Source organism: Anguilla rostrata, chromosome 11 (genome assembly GCF_018555375.3).
Source record: "Anguilla rostrata isolate EN2019 chromosome 11, ASM1855537v3, whole genome shotgun sequence".
Taxonomy (NCBI): Eukaryota; Metazoa; Chordata; class Actinopteri; order Anguilliformes; family Anguillidae; genus Anguilla; species Anguilla rostrata.
Genome location: NC_057943.1, coordinates 7,556,462 through 7,576,184, shown reverse-complemented (window position 1 = coordinate 7,576,184; position 19,723 = coordinate 7,556,462). Strand labels below are relative to the sequence as shown.

Below are 19,723 nucleotides of genomic sequence, written 5' to 3'. Positions count from 1 at the left end.
AGAGTACTCTCCGCTGAACATCTACCATAGGTGCCACAACAGGCTTTCAACCTGCTCTTGTAGAGAAGTCGTAAGACTGCACACAGCTGAGAGAGAGACACATTCTAGCCTGCTAACTGATCTCTCAGTGGCTTGCTCATAGCACACAAGCCCCAGTTTTGCCTCACAAAGCGACTCCCCCTTTTGCCACAAAGCCACGGCAACGGCCGGAATGTGGAGAGAGCTGTATGGTTACCATGGCGACGGCCTTCCACAAACTAAGTCTCCCCCTAATCACAATGCCGTTCACTGCACTCGGGTGCGCACGGGAACGTGATGTCAAAGCGCCAGTGACTGGACGGAGCAGGTGTGCCACCCTCAGTGCTGGGTGGAGCAGGGGGGCTGGGGGCGGGGCTGAGTGGAGTGTCAGAGCAGAACTAGATGTAGAAATATTAGCCATGAAAATTTGGCCTTGACCCAAGGATGGAACTTGGTATACAGTGGAAATCCCATGCAAAACCAATAAGCCCATTAAAATAAGCTACTGCCCAAGCAGCACAAGACCTTTTCAACAAAAACCCTTCATTTTTTCAGAATGATGCTCTCTTCCAACCCACAATCAATCAATCGGACAAATGGGAAGCCTCCTCTTCTTTAGATATTGCATAGACATCTACTGTACGCTGGTGGTGATCCTGTTTATTTCAGTATCAACAACCCCTTCATGTGCAGTGTAGTTATTATCCAGGAAGTAATTATCATTAATGAAAACATACACAGCTGGAGTGCATACAGCACTGTGGATGCCTCATCACATCACACAAGCTGGGACCAAGGGCTGTGGAAGTGTTCCCTTTCCAAATTGGCCGATATCCATGTAACAGCCCCTAGGCTCCACAGGGGACCACCCAACCATAGACGGGGTCGCGGCGAAACAGAAACGGTGCATGCTGGGATACCTTGAGCCGCTCGATGGCCTCCTCCCCTCCCGGCGTGGACATGATGCGCTCCTGGATGCTGGTGACGGACTGCAGCCCGGCCTGGCCGAGCTGGCCCGAGGACGGGGAGGCGGTGAGCGAGCCGATGGGCGCTGTGGAGAAATGGCCAGGCCGTTGGTTCTCTGAGGCTAGCAAGTACCTATGCTTACTGTTGTGTATGTCTTTCAGGTCTGACGACGGAGGAGAGACGAGACAAAAAAAGGGGGGGGGGGGGTGGGGGGTGACAAAACGATAACGAAAAGACAAAAAGGTAGAGACAAAAAAAAAGAGGAAGAGAGAAGACAAAGAGAAGGAGGAAAGACGAGTGTAAGACACAGAACGCACAGTGAAGGACTGCAACGGGACACACAACACAAACAAGCCTACCTACAGAGGAGACAGTTTTCACACAGCAGGCAGGGGACGGGGGAAGACGAGCACACAGAAATCAGGGCTTCGACACGAGTTTGCAGCGGGACGCACTTGGTTCTATTTGTTTCCAAGGGCCCCAACAATCACTAGAGTCTACAATAGGAGAGACACTTCAACCTAAATGAGTAAAGTTACACTGCCTGACGTATAATTAGAACATAGCATTGTACGTAATAAAACGTTTATCACACTGAAAAGCTGCATGCTGTGCTTGAGAACCGGAGACGTGAACCTGTGTGGAAACCGCCTTTGCTCTACAAACTGGGCTCAGGAGCTGGGGCTGGGAGCAGAAGAGGAAGCAAAGCCGGGAAGGGGGGGGAGGGGGGGCAACACATGCAGCATGATCCTTCCTTCAATTTCGGTTTGTTATGTGGAGAGACATTCTCTCTCTCTCTGTCTCTCTCTGTCTCTCTCTGTCTCTCTCTGTCTCTCTCTGTCTCTCTCTCTCTCTCTGTCTCTCTCTCTCATTCTCTCTCTCTCTCTCAATGTCCCGGTTCCATTGATTTACAGCAGGCTAGGCACCCAGGCGCCGGGGCTGCTTCTATAAAAACGGCCGCTGGGGCGTTTCAGGTGAGCGAGCACGTGCTCTAATATCTCTCACCGGGGCTCAGATCACTAGGGAGAGGCTGCCTAATGTATTTCTGTTTTCTTTACCAATTTCCTTGGAGACGTGTAGGTTTAAAAATATAGTGACACACTTGCGGGTTCAAAATGGCGACTGAAAAATGATGCAAGCACTGTATGATGTTTGATATTCATCACCAGGGTGGCAGTATATGATGTCCGATGGTGTATAATATTGCCATAAAAACGTATTGGATAAAAATGATTCAGTCTCCCTAAAACCCAACGGTTGATAGTCTGAAAGCAGCCAAATTCATTTCTGTTGGTGTAAATCAAGAACTCCCAGACAGATGTTCATACAGCCTTTTGTTTTTTAACCCTTTGAAGAGCAGGTTTTAAAAAAATGTATTTTCTAGAAGTGATAGTAGTGATTGTTACATCAGCATTAGAACGTTCAGTTAAGAAAATTCCAATCAGATATCAGTGATCTTACACCTGAAAGGGTTAAAAGGATTTAAATATTTCAAAGGTTACAGTCAGGGTGTGTTGTTGGATAATGCAGACAAAATAATAAAAGATGGGACACAGAACAAGGGATGGGAGCTAGGGGGTGGGACCTTGGGGGTGGGGTTGGAAACAGACCAATAGGAGTAGAATATGCTACTGCATTCTGACCGAGCACAGCACAGCACAGCAACCATCTAGGTACAGCGTTCTATTCTCAGCAGCTAGTAATGGAAAGACATGCACCTTTCCTCTTGTAACCAGCGGCTTCAATTTCAGAACTTAGTATCGATCTAACGTCATGAATATTGTCACCTGCAATGGATAATCAATGACAAAAAAAACAATTTCACTGGTGAGTGGGAAAAGGGTTAAGGGTGGAAGGAGAAAAAAAAACAGAAAAAAGGGAAGAAAACAACATGTATTTTGGTATGTTTGCACATGATCTAGACTTAGGCCAGGGATACTCAAATCAGGCCAGTAGTACTGCTGGTTTTCTTTTCTACCTGATAGTTCATTTATTGATTAATGGCCCTGATTGGCCAGAGATTTGACTCACCTGGTGTCCCAGGTTCAAATCAGTCCTGATTAGAGGGGAAGAATGGAAATCATCAGCACTACTGGCCTCAAGGAAAAGGTTTGAGTACCCCTGATTTTATGAGCTATGAGTAACTACGCACTATAGGAGTATCTATATGAGGCTGCATTTTTTGCTCTGTATAGTCCTTACCAGATTAGTCACATAAAAAAAGCTTATAATTTGAAAGTGCTTGGAGAAAATACACCTGTTACACCCTGTTCCCAGGACTTTCAGAGTCGTGTGCAGTAAAACAGCACACACACACACACACAGACTAGCGCTTATTTGCCTGGGACTGCCTTGGATTTGGCATTAGCTCTAGCGTTAGTCCAACATGCAAAGCTGGGCGGTTTGCTCAAGGGGCTGGAAGCAATAGCTGCCAATCAGGAGAGAGAGGGGGGAGGGGCAGGGCGGGGCAGGAGAGTGCAAGTACCACCGTACATATACACACATTTGCTTTCACTTCCTGGGCAATCATCCCCCATTGGATCGACTGAAGGGAAGCAGGAGAACACGAGAAGGGTCAAAGGTCAGAGGTCAAATTAGTACTGATCTGGCGGTGGGGTGGGTTAGACAGTTCTGACTGGACAGTTCTGATAAGGTTGTAAAATATGGGTTAGATGAATCAACAGAAGCGTGCGTCAGAAAGATGAATGTGAAAAAAGAGGGAGATATTTTTTTATCCAGCTATCCACAGATGTGTTAATGCAAATGCCTCACACCCAATTCACACTGCAGTACAGATCACATTAGATGCTCTGATGGAATCAGTGAGAATCTTGAACACTGTGCTACCCCTGGAACCTGCTAGCATTAGTGCTATATTTGAATAACATGCACATGCAAAAACAAATATCTGTAAATATCGGCATTATCTGTAAAATTTGTGGTGCTTCGTCTGATCCATCATGTACTCATCAACTCTACAACAATCAAAAGAACGACTAAGTATAATCAAGTATATTATAAGTGTAAGCTTATTAACTTCTAAGAGTTTCTTTAAATGACAATGAAATTGAAACATTTACCGTAAATGCCCGTCTGATCTGAGTGTATGTGATAGCAGATTAGCATTAGCAGCAAACGAAACACTAATTAATTAAGACATGGACATGGAATTAATGAGCTCAACAGGGAAACACACAGACACACAGAAGAGGGCAGGTAGAAGAGGTGAATGGTGATATGCGTCCAGTGAAACGGAGTGTGTTGCTGTGATGCTGCTCGAGGGGGGGACTGAGCAGTTCATTGGCTGCCCCAGGTCACCTGACTGACCGCAGCGTGACTCCGCCCCCCCCCCCCCCAGCAGCAGTTGCCGTGGGAACGACTTACTGTCCAGGATGTCTCCCAGCCCCTGCGCGCGCAGGAGGTCCTTCAGACGGAAGACCTCGTCCTTCAGCTCACGCACCAGCTTGGCGTTGGGGTCCTCGTTGATGACAGCGTTACACTTGATCTGCTTGGCCCTGTCTGCGTATCTGCGGAGGCGGGAGGAAAGACTCAACCACTGACCAATCGCACGCAGGACAAGAGAGCTACCAGCCAATCAGAAAGAATACATCCACAGAAGCTCAAATCGCATCTCACAGGCCAAAAAGGCACAACTAACCCACATTGACTCATCATTCATGATTATTAATAATTTCACGGCGATGATGAATTGGTATTTCGTTAAAAATATTCCACAGTTACCGCAGTGTGCTGAGGGTCTCGTCGTAGTTTATGTCTGCGGGACTGAGAGCGGCGACCATGGCGGTCCTGGAGTTTCCACCTGAGGAACACCACAAACGAGGTTACTCACACCATCATTCATACAACCGGCCATTCTGGGGCAAACCACGCTCCTCCTGAATTCATTCATCAGCTCATTTCACTTCGTCGTGTCTTCAACGACTAATTATAGCAACAACAAATCCTTTTTCAGTGTGTGAGAAACCAGTGTATAATTATTGCCTGCCTGGGACTCCAGCAGGTTTAAAGAAACGGTCCTCGTGGGGGGGGGGTGGTGGTTGAAAGGTAGAGGCGAGCCAAACCAAGCGCTGAGCTACATAAGCAGCGTGTTCTACAACCTTCCGGAAGGCCGAGGAGCCGCAGTAACGCACGGCCTCTAAACAGCCTCTGAACGCAGCCGCGACTGAGAGTAAAAACGCTGCTTCCACCTCAACCCCCCCGCTACAGTATCCCCTGCAGGCCAAAGCGGGGAGAATCGATACGAGCGTGTCGGCTTTCCGAACGCTCTTCTTCAGCTCCGGCGTATAATTGAGCGGCGCGGATCGGCTGGCGAGCTCGCAGCTCCGCGGCGCCCGTCTTCGCGCCGAAGTGAAATATTACGGCGCGAGCGCATAATTCGTTCTGACAGCTCTGAGTGGCCGAGAGGGAGGGGGAGCAGTAACCGCTCTGAAATACGATTCGCTGACAACAGTCAAGACATGAAAAAAAAAAAAAAACGAAACGTTTTCTGAAAAGCGGTTCCATTACATTGAATATGTATTTTTCTTTCTTCCCCCGACACTGTTGTGCTGTACATAATGTTAGGCTCTGGAGCGGCTGCAGTTTGTCTTACGGCTAGCATGCGTCAATGTCAACGGGACTCCACGCTCAGCGCTCACGGCTGAAAGCTCGTTTTCTCCTTACCCAGATTTTCCCGAAGCAGCCATGTCAGCACGGAGTCTCGGTACGGGATGAAGTCGGTCTTCTTCTTCTTCTTGCTCTGTTTCAGAGGCATCGCACATTCACAATCACCACAGTGTTAAAAAAAAGAGCCATTTCCCTTCACTCACAGCAAGGAGTACTATGCACTTAAAGGATGGATCGATTCACGCTATAAATTATGCAGGTGGCCTTGGATTAGCATGTTTGCCTGATGAATGAAATGATTGCAAAAAACAAACGGAATGAGTAATGAGGTAGATGTTCCTGCAGTAATTGGTGGTACCGAGGAAAAAAAAAACGTAAGCTGTTTAATGGAAGCAGCTGAACTATATATCCATGGGGGTTAAGGGAAAGTTCAGGCTTCACCTCAACTAACACAAAATGTTCTTGCACGTTACTGCAAAGTTTTGTGAAAGTTACAACACTGCCAATATATGGCAGCAACATTGCAAGAACATTTTGCGTTAAGTTGGGCGTTAAGCCTAACCATGAATACTGGCTCAACACTGAGATGGTTTACCTTGCTGGTACAGTTATCCTGGGGATGGGGGGAAAGCATTTTCAGGAGAGAAAAACAGAACAGCAGACAACATTACAGCTCCAGCACGTGGAATCAGATCTGACCCCCCCCCCCCTCCGCCCACCCACCCCGGGAATCTCCGCCAGCCTGAGAGAGCACTTACCACCTCAGCCAGCGCAGAGATGACCTTCCCCAGTGTGGTCAGTGATTTGTTGATGTTCGCCCCTTCCTGAAATGCAGATGACACAACATCAGTATTCAGTGACTGGGTCTACAAATACACCTTATATAACCTTTCTGTCATTGCTGAGAAGCATGCAAAAAAAAATACAAACAAAAAAAAACTTCAGTTAAGTAACGTATTTTTTCTATGCCTTTTTCAGTAGCCAAGTACACCCTCGCATCATACAACTTAAGCACAACTAATTTACTTCAGTAATCATAATTCATGGGAATAAAAACATTTAAAAACATTTAAAGGCACATTTACAGTCCTACTTTATGGGGACAGAGGACAAGTCTGTGAAAGTGCTACACGTGCACTCAAGAGTCTAGAAAGAGGGGTGTGGTCAAACAGGGCCTGTCGTACCTTTAGCCGGGTCCCCTTAGCGCCTGTGGAGTCCGCTCGTTCACTGCCAGCCAGGTCCACCAGGCTGATTTTGCTGACCTGAAACAAGGACAACAGACAAAACTTAGAACACTTGACACAGACTTATTTTTCACTACATTGCAGCATTGTGTGGGGGGGGGGGGCAGTAGTGCATCACAGTCGGTAAGGAACCGGGCTTGTAACTGAAAGGTCATAGGTTTGATTCCTGGGTGGGACACTGCCGTTGTACCCTTGAGCAAAGGTACTTAACCTGCATTGCTTCAGCATATATCCAGCTGCATAAATGGATGCGATGCAAATGCTACGTATAAAGTTGTGTAAGTTGCTCTGGATAAGAGCGTCTGTTCAATGCCTGCAATGTAATGTAATGTAATGTATTGCAGAAACATTGTGAGAATGTTTAGTGTTAGCTGGTCCCTTAATTGCATTTCCTACAGGCCTGAAGCATGTGAAAGACAGCTTCTATCAGTCCTGATATTTCCGCCGCTTGCCCTAGTGCCATTTTCATCTCGACCCCTGTTTTTCAAAGCCCATCGCCTGTGTACACCACTCGCTCGCCACCGTCAGAGCCACGCGTATCGTTATATCGTTAGGACGGGCCGATAATGGGCTCAATGAGTCAATTAAGGCATCTACACAACAAAGATTAGTAGGGCTCTAAACTGGTGCTTGTGAATAATAAGAGGACTCTCGCTCGAGCAGTCTATTTACGGGCCTATTGATCTTGCGCATAAAATTGAGGAGGATAGCTTCGAGAAGCCCAGGATATGAATGGAACTACAGCCTTTTGAAGTGAAGTAGTTTTCTCGATTTCTCTTGCTTATAAGGAAAGCTCTCCGTAGAGAGATATATGTCCCGCAAACACACACACGGCATAAAATTAAGATTTCACTGCATTAATTCTTGACGGGCTGTCACTGACAAAATCATAATTCAAAAAGACCAGAGTCCACGTGTCTTGTTTAGACTACATATTCTGTAAAAAAAAAAAAAAGTGATTTAGGTCATTTGAAAGGACGAATGTTAAGTGCACTGCAGTAATGGTGGGACAGTGTGTTTACGTGGGGACCCTCAGGACTCCCTCACCTTCTCCGTGGAGAGGTCGGTCTCGCTGTCGTGCTTCCTCTGAGTGAAGACGATGGTGAAGACGGCGTGGGACCGGCTGCTGGTCTCGTTCATGTTGGTGGCGGCCACGGTCCTGTGAAGAGCAGGCGGTTAGGGTTAGGAACAGGGCGTAGGGTTAGGGTTAGGAACAGGGCGTAGGGTTTAGGGTTAGGAACAGGGTGAGGGGTTAGGGTTAGGAACAGGGCGTAGGGTTTAGGGTTAGGAACAGGGCGTAGGGTTAGGGTTAGGAACAGGGCGTAGGGTTAGGGTTAGGAACAGGGCGCAGGGTTTAGAGTGAGGAACAGGGCGTAGGGTTAGGGCTAGGAACAGGGCGTAGGGTTAGGGTTAGGAACAGGGCGTAGGGTTAGGGTTAGGAACAGGGTGCAGGGTTTAGGGTTAGGAACAGGGAGCAAGGTTCAGGGTGAGGAACAGGGAGCAAGGTTCAGGGTGAGGAACAGGGTGCGGGGTTAGAGTTAGGAACAGGGCGTAGGGTTAGGGTTAGTAACAGGGCATAGGGTTAGGGTTAGGAACAGGGCATAGGGTTAGGGTTAGAAACAGGGCATAGGGTTAGGGTTAGGAACAGGGCGTAGGGTTAGGGCTAGGAACAGGGTGTAGGGTTAGGGTTAGGAACAGGGCGCAGGGTTTAGGGTGAGGAACAGAGTGTAGGGTTAGGGTTAGGAACAGGGCGTAGGGTTTCCTCCACAGAGGCACATACCCGAGCGCTGCACAGGAGGTGCGTTATTTCACCGCACCCCGCATTTGCCATCAATACACACAGCAGGGCCCTGGCGCGTTTGTTGGGTAAATATCACCTGCTGACCTGAGCGTGTTGAGCCTGTTCTGTGCTTGGCGGTATTATCGCTGACCAACGGCGCTTACCAAAACAACAGCTCGCTCACTCACTGAACAACACCCACACCACACACTGTTCACCACACACGGCTCACTCTGCTTTTTGCCTGGTTAACTGAGACTGTTATTATCAATTTTTGCGTAGACTCAGGTCACAGGAAAACCCACTAGAAAGACTTGGTTGTGCAAGCCCCGCCCCCTTTCCTGTGCGAGGCTGTGTCAGTCCATTGGTGTGTCACATGGATTCAGGCGGCTCTACAGAGGGAGTTCTCAGCATGAGAAGGTGTTGTCAGAGGAATGAAGCCCAAAGAAAGAAGCGCCAGAGCCATACAGGAAATATGCCAGTGACTAAAATCCCTCCCTCACAAAACACTGTAATAATTGCTCATCAGTCAGGGGTGCAGGGCTGAGTGGGACAGATAGGCAGCAAGGCAGCGTGGGTACTGTATGCAACATCACCATACTGTATTACTGACATAAGCACTGAGTCAGCTCGAGCACATTAAAGCAGTGTCATGATTCCCCAAGGGAACCGGCGTGCGCATATGTGCCATGTACCCGCACGCAAATGCGCATCCAGACACACACACACAAACACACACACACTCACATTCACTCTAATGCACTACAACTCCCTCCACACACAACCCAGAGAGATTACAACCCCATATGCTATACTATCCAATCAAACAGACACCACAGTGACAAACAGTCACATCTACATCACATTACTCACTCCAAAAGGGTACCTTGTGCCTATTAACCCTTCATAGTGTAAGCTCACAAATATGTGATTAGAATGTTCTCAACACTCTGAACACTCTAATGCTGATGTCACAATCACTGCTGGTAACTGAAAGCAGTTCTAGAACACTGACTTAGAACATTCCAAAAAGCCTACTCTTCGAAGGGTCAGGCAGTTCTGCGGCGCCACTGAGACCTCTCCTTGAGTTTCGGCTGCCCTCGGAGGCTCACCTGGCCTTGTTCCCCGCGTCCATCAGGTCGGCGATGTCCGTGTAGGAGGTGACGGCCAGCTTGGACAGGTCCTCCACGTAGGGCCCCAGCAGGGGGTGCTCTCGCACACGCAGGTTCCCTTTGTTCTTGGGGTTCAGCAAGTCCCGCACCCTCTCACAGTAGATCTCCATGTAACTGACCTATGAAACAGAGCGATTCTGAACAACACTGCACACTACGGCCGCCACTACCTACGGATACCGAATGAGAACACCACAACACCCTTAATCCAAACTGGACACATGGCATTTTGGGTAATTTACATTTTGTATACGGTATTACAGGAGTATGGAGAAGAATGTAATGTAATGAACTACAGAAGAGAATATAAAATGTGTAATCATTACATAAGATATCTGAAGATTATGCCTAACATAACAAAGTGTTTGAATTTCTTTTAGTGTAGTGTAAACGTCCCTGACAGTGTGTACATAATAGTCTAACTGCTGTCCTCGAATGGATTTCTTTAGGAATGCAAAAACAAGTTCAGCCAGTTAGACGTTGGAGAGATAGCTGTAAGTGATGCTAGAAATAAGGTCAATGTCCAACAACGTAAATCCTATATGACGCGTTCATGTAACATACTTCGCAGTGTTGCCTAATGCAGCCCTGTCACTTTACAAAGGGGCGATGCAGCTCGTTCGCGAGACACCGTCAGGCACGGAGAGAGGCTAGACTCCAGCAGAGGTCAGACACTCACCTCCACAGAGTAGGAGAGCTCCTCCTGGTTGTTGTCATTGATTTTCTCAAAGAGGTCTTCACAGAGCTGTATGGGGGATAGGGGATGGGGGATAGGGGGATGGGGGATGGCGGGATGGGGGGGGGGGGCACGAAGAACACAGCACAGTTAAAGCACACTCACCAGAGAGGAGATGCTGATCGATATCAAACACGAACGGCGCATTTGAAAAGGGCTGCCGAGGTCAAGGCCAGAAAACTGGCGGCACAAAAACCCGTCTCATGGCTCCAAATCGGAGCGCTGCACTCGACACGGCAGGGTCACGGTGAGCGGTGTGGAACGAGCATACTGTGCTAGGTACAGCGATGTAGTTAGCCTGGCTACTACTGAGCGTACGACAGAGCGGTAGGTATGCGCTAGTGGAGCGATGCTGTTAGCCTGGCTAGCGTACCTGAGCGGATAATGCGGGAACGATGCTGTTAGCCTGGCTAGCGTACCTGAGCGGCTAATGTAGGAGTAACGCAGTTAGCCTGGCTAGCGTACCTGTGCGGCTAATGTGGGAGTAACGCAGTTAGCCTGGCTAGCGTATCTGTGCGGATGTGGGAGTGAATCTCTTAGCCTACTGAGCATACCTATGCGACTAATGTGGGAACAATGCTGTTAGCCTGGCTAGCGCACATGTGTGGATAATGTGGGAGGGATGCAGTTAGCCTGGCCAGCGTACCTGTGCAGCTAATATGGGAGAGATGCTGTTAGCCTGGCTAGCGTACCTGGGGAATGATGCCCTCCTGCCCCTCCTCCTGCCTGCCCATCATGGTGTAGGACTTTCCGGCCCCCGTCTGGCCGTAGGCGAAGATGCAGACGTTGTAGCCCTCGAAGGCGTGCTGCAGCATCTCCTTCCCAATGTCATTGTAAACCAGGCACTGTGAGGCGAAGCAGGGGTCTTCCGGCTGTAAGAAACACACACACACACGCACACACACATGCACACACACACGCACACGCACGCACGCACGCATGAATGGACGCACGAACACGGACGCGCACACACACACACATGCACATAGACACGGGCACACAAACACACACACACAGAAACACACACATTATTCCTGTGCAATCATGCTTACATACTGCAAAAAGATCTGAAGCATTCAAGCGAACGAATATCTTGAAAGAAAAAACATTGTGTTTACCATATAAATAAAAAGAACAAATACACAAAGACCATAAGAAGCAGCCATCTTACCGAAGTGTGTGACCAGTAGGAGTAATCAAAGCTGAAGGACTTTGCTGGTTCCTTTGGATTTTTGGGGTTCAAAATAGCTGTAAGGAGAGAAATGATGATCGTGTTAAACTGACAGTCTTCACCGTTTCACTATATTCACATCTGATAACATTCCGTGAGAAAGAGCAGGACTGCGGATGCCCCACTTATGCCTGCAATGTGCCTTATAATCAGATAATAAAAATGATGGTTTCGAAAAAAAATATGTTCTTTTCAACAAGGATCAGATAAAGACATTTCGTTTTTATTCATTTTTTATTTTCTCGGTAGATTTAAATACGGTATCTGCAGTTCTTTTTTAATCTCTGTACATGGTTGCACTGTCTACAAACAGGTAAATCAATCTTTTCACCGGCACAAACAGGATTCGAGCCAAAGATCCTCAGGTTTAAAGTCTGGCATTCCAACCACTCTGTCATACTGTTCACACGGAACACCAGCCCTTTTTAAAATCGTTTGGAATTTGCATTAGACGGGGGGGGGGCAACCCAGAGTCGGTGTCTGCAGCAACCTTTTTCTATTTAGGGCGACTGAGGAAACAGGAAGTGTGAGGTGAAAGGAAATCTCCCAGAAATCAACACTCCGCAGCAGATCTGAGTACAGACAGGAAGCCACGCTTCTGTCGGCAGTGTCCCCAGGACACCTGAGTATCTGTCAATCACCCATCCCTGCCGACGCCTCAGGACCATCCGATACCCCCTGAGCCCGCCTGGCACTCTCCATTCAAACGCCATGGAGGTGCATAGGGTGCAGACACCTGCTGTTGCCCTGGAGTGTCAGTTCTTCCCCATCCCTCCCCCTCCCTTTCTCCTTCCATCCCACAAAAATAGGGGACCCTCTTTCTGTGGGACGGTGCCTCTGTGCTTGATGTTCAGAATGCTTTCAGAAAGAGGGGTCCCACTTTCTGTGGGATGCCCCGACCCCGTGCCCAACATTCAGAAAGAGGGATCCGTCTTTCTGTGGGATGCCCCGACCCCGTGCCCAACATTCAGAAAGAGGGATCCGTCTTTCTGTGGGATGCCCCCCCCCCACCCGTGCCCAACATTCCATGCCACCTCCAAACTGCCAGCTCAGCTTACTGGCACACATGCCCCACTTTTCGCACGAACAGACCGCTAATCCCAGCCATAGACGCCGGGTCGGGGTGGGGAGGGGGGGATGAGGGTGTAGGATGTTGGGAGGAATGGAGGGCATGTGCAGATATTAATAGCCTGGTTGTCACTGAAGCCCCGCCGACAGACAGACAGACAGACAGACAGACAGACTGACTGACTGACTGACTGACTGACTGACTGACTGACTGACTGACTGACTGACTGACTGACTGACTGACTGACTGACTGACTGACTGACTGACTGACTGACTGACTGACTGACTGACTGTCCCCTCGGCCGGTCTGGTCTCTGTCGGGCACGCGGCTGGCTCGGGTGAAGTGACGAGCGAGCCCCTGGCCTTCCCTGGCAACGAAAACAAAACAAGAGCCGAAGAAGCAGGAGCCTCCAACTGCGCCGCCAAACAATCAGCTGACTTTGCAAGAGAGACAAAACTTCCTCTTCTCAACTCTCAATCTCACGGGGGGGGGGGGGGGGGGGACATGCAAGATGTGGACGGCCTTTCTCCAGTGGAATACGGAATGCACTGAGCGCAGCCAGAATTCCTCTGCACACAGCACCAGCTGAGAGAAAGAGAAAATGCAAGACCGTGGCTTTGTATGTTACAACGCTCAGCAGGAAGTCCACCCCTGAAATTCAAACAGGTTTCACCAACAGAGGTTTTCACTGCTATATTGCGGGCAGGACTGCCGTCGAACAGCCACTGACACGCGACGAATACAGATTAGGACACATTCTTCCCGGCGTCCATTTTGGTTTTTGTAAACAGCGTTGCTATTGTGCCGATCCCAGCACTCCGCAGGCCCCACACAGTCCACCGCTTGTTCTTGGGAATTCCTTTTCAGGACCTTTCGACAAGGAAAGGGGGCTAAATTTGGCAAGATTTAACGTCGTGTCCATTGAGGAAGCAGAGGCCGATGGCCTAAAAAGAAAGTCACTTACAGCATTATGTTCAGCCCCCCCCCCCTCCCCCCGCAGTTAACACTGTGGGGAGATGATGGGCCATCAGTGCCATGTGTCATGTTCAGGTATCTAAAATACTGTACATCATGATGATTAGCATACTGTTAATCCTTGAGCGTTGATATTTGAAAGCATGTTCCACCAAACATGCAGGGAATGTAAACAGACTGGCAACAAAGTAACTACACTGAGAGTATAGACTTTACAGAAGGGAGTATAGATGTTTTCCTCCACACCCAGAGAGATCAAAAACAGGGCTGAAATCTGCACAATGTGCAACTGAATCTGCAGTTTCTGTAGCTTTTAAACGTTTCTCTGCACTCCTGTGCAAGCCTGAATAGCAACATCCACAACAAAGGGGGAGGGGGGGGATCCACACTGCCTACAGATGGGCCGCCTGGTGAGCCAATGAGGACTGGGCGCAAAGCAGAGACTTTAAAAACACACAGCCCCCATACTGACACACTGGGGCCATGACCAGGGACGGGACAGTCCCCGAACCACAGATTTAGCCATTTAAACCCTCAGCTCTCTTCTTCATCTTCTTCTTCTTCATTTTCTACTTCCTGAAGCACCGAGCTCAACTCCTGCATAACCGGACCTGGCCCCAGAGACTGTTACTCTGGGGGCTCTTTCTGGCAATTATTTAAAATCCCCCCCCCCCCCCCCCACACCCTCACATTTTGAGCCATGTTCGGCAGGGAGATGACGAACATGCCTCTGAACGCAGGGTGGAGAGTTGGCTCAGACAGACCCGTTCACAAAGAGGGAGTGTCTTCCTCTTTCGGCGGTGACTCATCCTCACGACACAGCAGCCCACGTGCTCTCCCTCTCTCTTTCCCTCCCTCTCTCGCTCTGTTTACTGTGCTCTGTCCACCCTTCTCTGCATACTCCCAAGTCGAAATAACGACTGTCACACTTGTTTGTTCTTCATCTGGCAAACGCTCGACTGTGGCTAGCTGCTTTGACGTGAGCGACATCACCAAGTCGTTACGTGACTATGGCTCTCCTTCACGCCCGTACAAATGACTCTGAGCTCGATATTTAGTTCAAAGCCAGACGACTCACACGTTAACCACACACATCACCTCCTAACTCACCGAGCTGTGGAGAGTTAAGGATTCACCAGCTCTCTCACACCAGCGACTGAGCAAGGCATTGATTGGCATTACCCTGGGTACAGGGTACACCTGGGTTCCAGGTACACAGCAGACCCGGGTCAAATACGTATTTGTTTTGGATTCAAATACTTTTCTACGCTTTACTGATCTTGTCTGGTGTATTGGAACCAATGAAATACTCTCAAAAAGTGCAAATGCCACCATCTGGTCATATTGGCAGGCTCAATTACACCAGGCAAGAAAAGTATTTGAATCCAAAACAAATAAGTATTTGACCCAGGTCTGGTACACAGTATAATGTTTACTATACCTGAAGTTCACATGCCTTACAACAACTTCACTGCCTCCATGAATATCTTGGTGAAGACTCAAACATTTTAGCTCTACTATAAATGGCATGCAAGCACACACAGAAATGCAGAGAATTCACAAAGAGCATTCCATCGACATTATGTCCTGGTCAATACACCTGTGGAAATTTTATGGAGATGGAACCCTTGTGGACAGCCTGGAGTCAATTCAGTTCAGCCTACTTACACAGGCACCGACACCGAATGCAAACACCGACAGGTTTAAATTCAGCCAATGTTTGCATGCTGAGGAACAGAAAAGTGGGAAAGCGTGTTTGCTTTTTTCCTGGATTTGGAGAGGTTGTTTGCATTTGTTCTTCATCTTTTCGAGTGTGAGAGTCTGTGAACGCCTTGCCCAGTCCACTAATGAATGCTCAATGAATCCTGAATACTCTACGCCTCGCTCCATGTTTCCATAACACACTCATACAATATTGATGCACTCGTTAAGCAAACAAAAGTAATTATTCAAAAGGAGAGACACCCTCCAATAATCAGGTACACAGGCATCAGGCCAGACCACAGTATACTCTAGAGTTAAAAAAGATATGTTATATAATTCTGTGCGGATTAAAATCCAAAATATGCCAGCATGGCTCAAAGTCGGAGAGTTGAGTCAAATGTGAAATTGGTTCTCATTGTACTACGTGCCAAAAATGTATTCAATTCGGCTCAAATCAACTTTATTTGTATGGCGCTTTTTACAGAGACACTGTCACAAAGATGCATTGCAGTGGGAACACAAAAGAAAATTGTGGGGAAAAAACAGGCCTACACCCAAGGAAAGTGAGCAACTGGGGTAAAAATAAAAATAAAAAAATAAATAAAACTCCCAAGTGGGAAGAAAAACACTCAAACAGTGGTGAAAAAAAAAAAAAAAAATTCCCAATGGGAATGAACCTCAGGAGGCACCTGGCCATGGAGTTCCTTCTGAAATATAAATATCCACTGCTAGGCAGAGCTTGAATATTAAAACCACTCATTTATTTTTGATTTGTGTCCGCATCTACTGAACTCAGTCTGCCCTTTGCTTCCATGGCAACAGCTGCTGGCACCTGAACGCTGGTTACCGTGACAACTTCATCACCAGCAGGATGCCAGCTAATGAACATGGAGTTTCGGTTCCCATTTATTCCTCCAGCACAAAAACCTATTTTGAAGCAATAACCTTTTCAGTAATAAGAAATACTGTAAATAATTTACCAGCTGTGTTCAACCAGCTGCCTCGCTAAAATAACAGAAGCCAGCTACACATGTAATGCTGGATATCAAACCTTGGAATGCTGAACTGATACAACTGTCAGACTTGACTGAATCATTCAAGTTTCTAATCAATACTTTTATAAAAAATAACAGAATCCAAGTAATCAAGCTTCTCTGAACTGAAGCGTATCCCTCTCGATGAAAATCCACCAATACAGCATAAATTCTGTAAAATACACTTTAACCCATCTGGTGCAGAATGAGTAGAAGATAGCACTGTAAGCCCTGGCAACTGAAAGTAATACCCCACACAGAACAATATCAATAGGTCATCATATGTTCTTTAATAATTCAACTGGCTGTCATTGGAGCGGACTGGAACCTGTGCAAACTGAGCTGCACGTTTAACAGGCAAGTGAGCGAAAGGACAGAGGCAGTACAGGAAGTGGAACCGCCCCACAAGGCCTCTACCTTTTATTCCACAGCTTCCTGGAAGTGGTGAACACCAAAGCCACTAAAACCCACTCCCCATTGAGCTCAGTTCTGGGAAGCCTTCACGTTCAGACCGACACCTAGATCAGCTCACACAACACGAGTGACCTCTGACCTCTCGGAGCCCGTAGCACATCGAATTTCAAACCACAAGTTGCCTCTAAAGGTCTCTTCAAGCCCTTCAGAGCGACACCTTCTCAGGAAATGACAGCCCACCTCTGAGCCGTAGTCAGGAGCGGTTTGCATTTAAGGTGCCATTTTCCCCCGTTACGACAGAGCCCTGGCCCAAATGCTCAAAGTCGCAGATCATTGGTCGACGGCTGAGTGACAGCGTAGAGTGCGCTACACGTGGCTCCGCCCCCTCCCCCCTCACCTGCAGCACCAGCTTCGGCGGGGAACAGGGAGGACCGCTCCCGTGGCGACAGCGAAACCCCCTGCTGCTCTAATCACCAGGCTTTTCACACGCGGGCCAGCCGGTCCCTAGCAACACTCACACGCGGCCTTGGTAACGGCACTCCCAATCGGCGCGGCGGCTGTGTGGAGCCGCTGCAAAGACTGAAGGGCTGTAGGCCTGGGGTCTGTGCGGCAGTAAACCCAGCCACCTCGGCACTCTGAGATCGGATATGCTCACTGCGCAGAGCGTAAACCCCACGGACCCCTGGCAGAGGAGTCTGGCAGAGAAGGAGTCAGACTTATTTTCATGTCAAACAGAAGGGTGTCAATGGAGTGTGTGTGTGTGTGTCTGTGTGAGGGAGCATGTGAGTATATGTCTGTGTGTGTGTGTGTGTGTTTGTTCCTGAATGGCTGGATGTGAGTGTGTGTTCGTGTTTACCTTATCTGGACAGTGAGGAACTAGTACTGCTTTACTGCTTTACCATGGCTACTCTGTTTCGGTTTACTCGCTTACCTGTTGCTTACTGTTACCATGCTTTACTCTGCTTCTATGCATTTTTTACTTTGTGTTTACTCTGCTTTTACCCTGCTTTTATTCTGCTTTTGCTCTGCTTATGCTTTTACTCTGCTTTTACCCTGCTTTTACTCTGCTTTTACTCTGCTTTTGCTCTGCTTTTGCTCTGCTTTTGCTCTGCTTATGCTTTTACTCTGCTTTTACCCTGCTTTTACTCTGCTTTTTCTCTGCTTATGCTTTTACTCTGCTTTTACCCTGCTTATGCTTTTACACTGCTTTATCTCTGCTTTTGGACAGTAAGTGGACTACTGAGAGCACCTGTAGTATACTGAGCTTTGGCAGAACAGTTCCTCTCTCACAAGGGGTCCACAGGGAACAGTCTTCCTGCCTGGTAGAACCCAAACCAGGCCCTTCAGTGGCACATAAAGCTTAGCCTATGTCTCTCTAAAGCCTTAAGGAACAGCTTCATTAGCCACACACAAATACTTGGGCGAGGGAAAACAAAACAACTGAAAAGCAAGCCTGAAAAGCCACTGCATTCTGCAGGCATTTAAATGACAGCCATGCAAAATTGCAATTACCATAAGAGCAGCACTGGAGGGCAGAGGGATTATAATAGCTTCTCTAGGGACAGTGTACTGGAGGAAGTGTGAGCCAGCATTTTAGTCACAGAATACATAAAAAATGTGTCCCCATACAAGCTGCAGTTCATCAAATATTCTGTGCTACTTACCCACGATCTATCAGTGATAGATTCACTTGTCAATAAGGCATTCTAAGCAGTTTTCAGGCAATATCCAAAGGGAGAAACTATTGATTACTCTGAGTAATAGATATCGGTATGCCCCCAGGATAGAGCCATGGTGTACACCAATAAACTCAGACTCAGAGATACTGGGAGAGCAGCAAGCTGACACCAGCACTTACATGTTTGATTTGTGCTCTAGATTCAGTACTGCTCCCCAGTCTGGCAGCGAGCGGGTCCAAGGCTGCATGGTGAGAACTATAACACGAGACCCCAGAGTAAACTCTGGCCATGGCTCAGCACGGAGAAAACGTCCAGCTGACCCGGTGCCAGACATACTGACAAAACAGCTGAGCGTGTCCCAGCCAGAGCGGATGCCACATCATCTGCACAGCCAGGGCTCCACAACGCTCTACAACGTTGTGTGATAAATGGAAAAATTATTCAGGGGCGCATCTACAAATTGGGATGCATTAGTGTGCCTCCTAAAGTTACCAATTTAGGAGCACATGCTGACTGGATAATATGTTTCAAAAATTAATAAAAATAAAAGCGTAGAAGTAGCCAGCGTGCTCATAAAACCTGACTGAAAAAAAAGTGTTCTAAACACTTCTAAAGAAAAGTCTAATCTGATCCGAGATTACAGATTCACCAGAACACTCTCTTATTTTCTTTTTCATTATTTCCTCATTACCAGGGCGATTGCAGAAACACCTGAGGTTTAAGACTTTGCTCTGGGACATAGCAGCAACGTCCCAACCAGAGACTGGCAAACTTCAGCTCCAGTTCCCCTTAAGCATGGATTCATAAATGCACCAATGCAGAGCACTCCTTCGGTCTCCCTCCCAGTTCCAGATTAAGCAGCCAGTGCCACTCGAATGCAGGGCGAGCAAAATCCTACAGTGAACGGTAAGCTAATTTGCCTTTAATAGCACGTTACTTAAGTGTGCCAGGATTAGGTGAGTCACTGCATTAGAGAAATTATTCCCACACTTAAGGAAGCCCATTGGAGCATATGCGTCGGAAGAAGAAATATAGGCCAACTTTCTATTCTAGAAAAATCTCCAGTTTAAAATA

General features: G+C 47.9%; 1 protein-coding gene across 19 annotated transcripts in view; it reads right to left on the bottom strand.

The window, feature by feature from the left end:
- Positions 1-19,723, bottom strand: part of kif1b (kinesin family member 1B) — an 85,587-nt gene that overhangs the window by 45,859 nt on the left and 20,005 nt on the right. For 11 of the 19 annotated variants that reach the window (XM_064300813.1, XM_064300815.1, XM_064300819.1 and 8 more), the window contains exons 3-16: positions 11,714-11,790; positions 11,235-11,414; positions 10,486-10,551; positions 9,747-9,925; positions 7,902-8,013; positions 6,795-6,872; positions 6,369-6,434; positions 6,206-6,223; positions 5,668-5,743; positions 4,726-4,804; positions 4,369-4,511; positions 3,488-3,529; positions 2,703-2,771; positions 939-1,147 (exon numbers count right to left, since the gene is read on the bottom strand). In XM_064300813.1, the coding sequence (XP_064156883.1) occupies positions 939-1,147; positions 2,703-2,771; positions 3,488-3,529; positions 4,369-4,511; positions 4,726-4,804; positions 5,668-5,743; positions 6,206-6,223; positions 6,369-6,434; positions 6,795-6,872; positions 7,902-8,013; positions 9,747-9,925; positions 10,486-10,551; positions 11,235-11,414; positions 11,714-11,790 (1,394 nt within the window). The remainder of the gene's footprint in view (positions 1-938; positions 1,148-2,702; positions 2,772-3,487; positions 3,530-4,368; positions 4,512-4,725; positions 4,805-5,667; positions 5,744-6,205; positions 6,224-6,368; positions 6,435-6,794; positions 6,873-7,901; positions 8,014-9,746; positions 9,926-10,485; positions 10,552-11,234; positions 11,415-11,713; positions 11,791-19,723) is intronic. The other 8 variants (XM_064300830.1, XM_064300828.1, XM_064300829.1 and 5 more) reach the window with 4 other exon arrangements.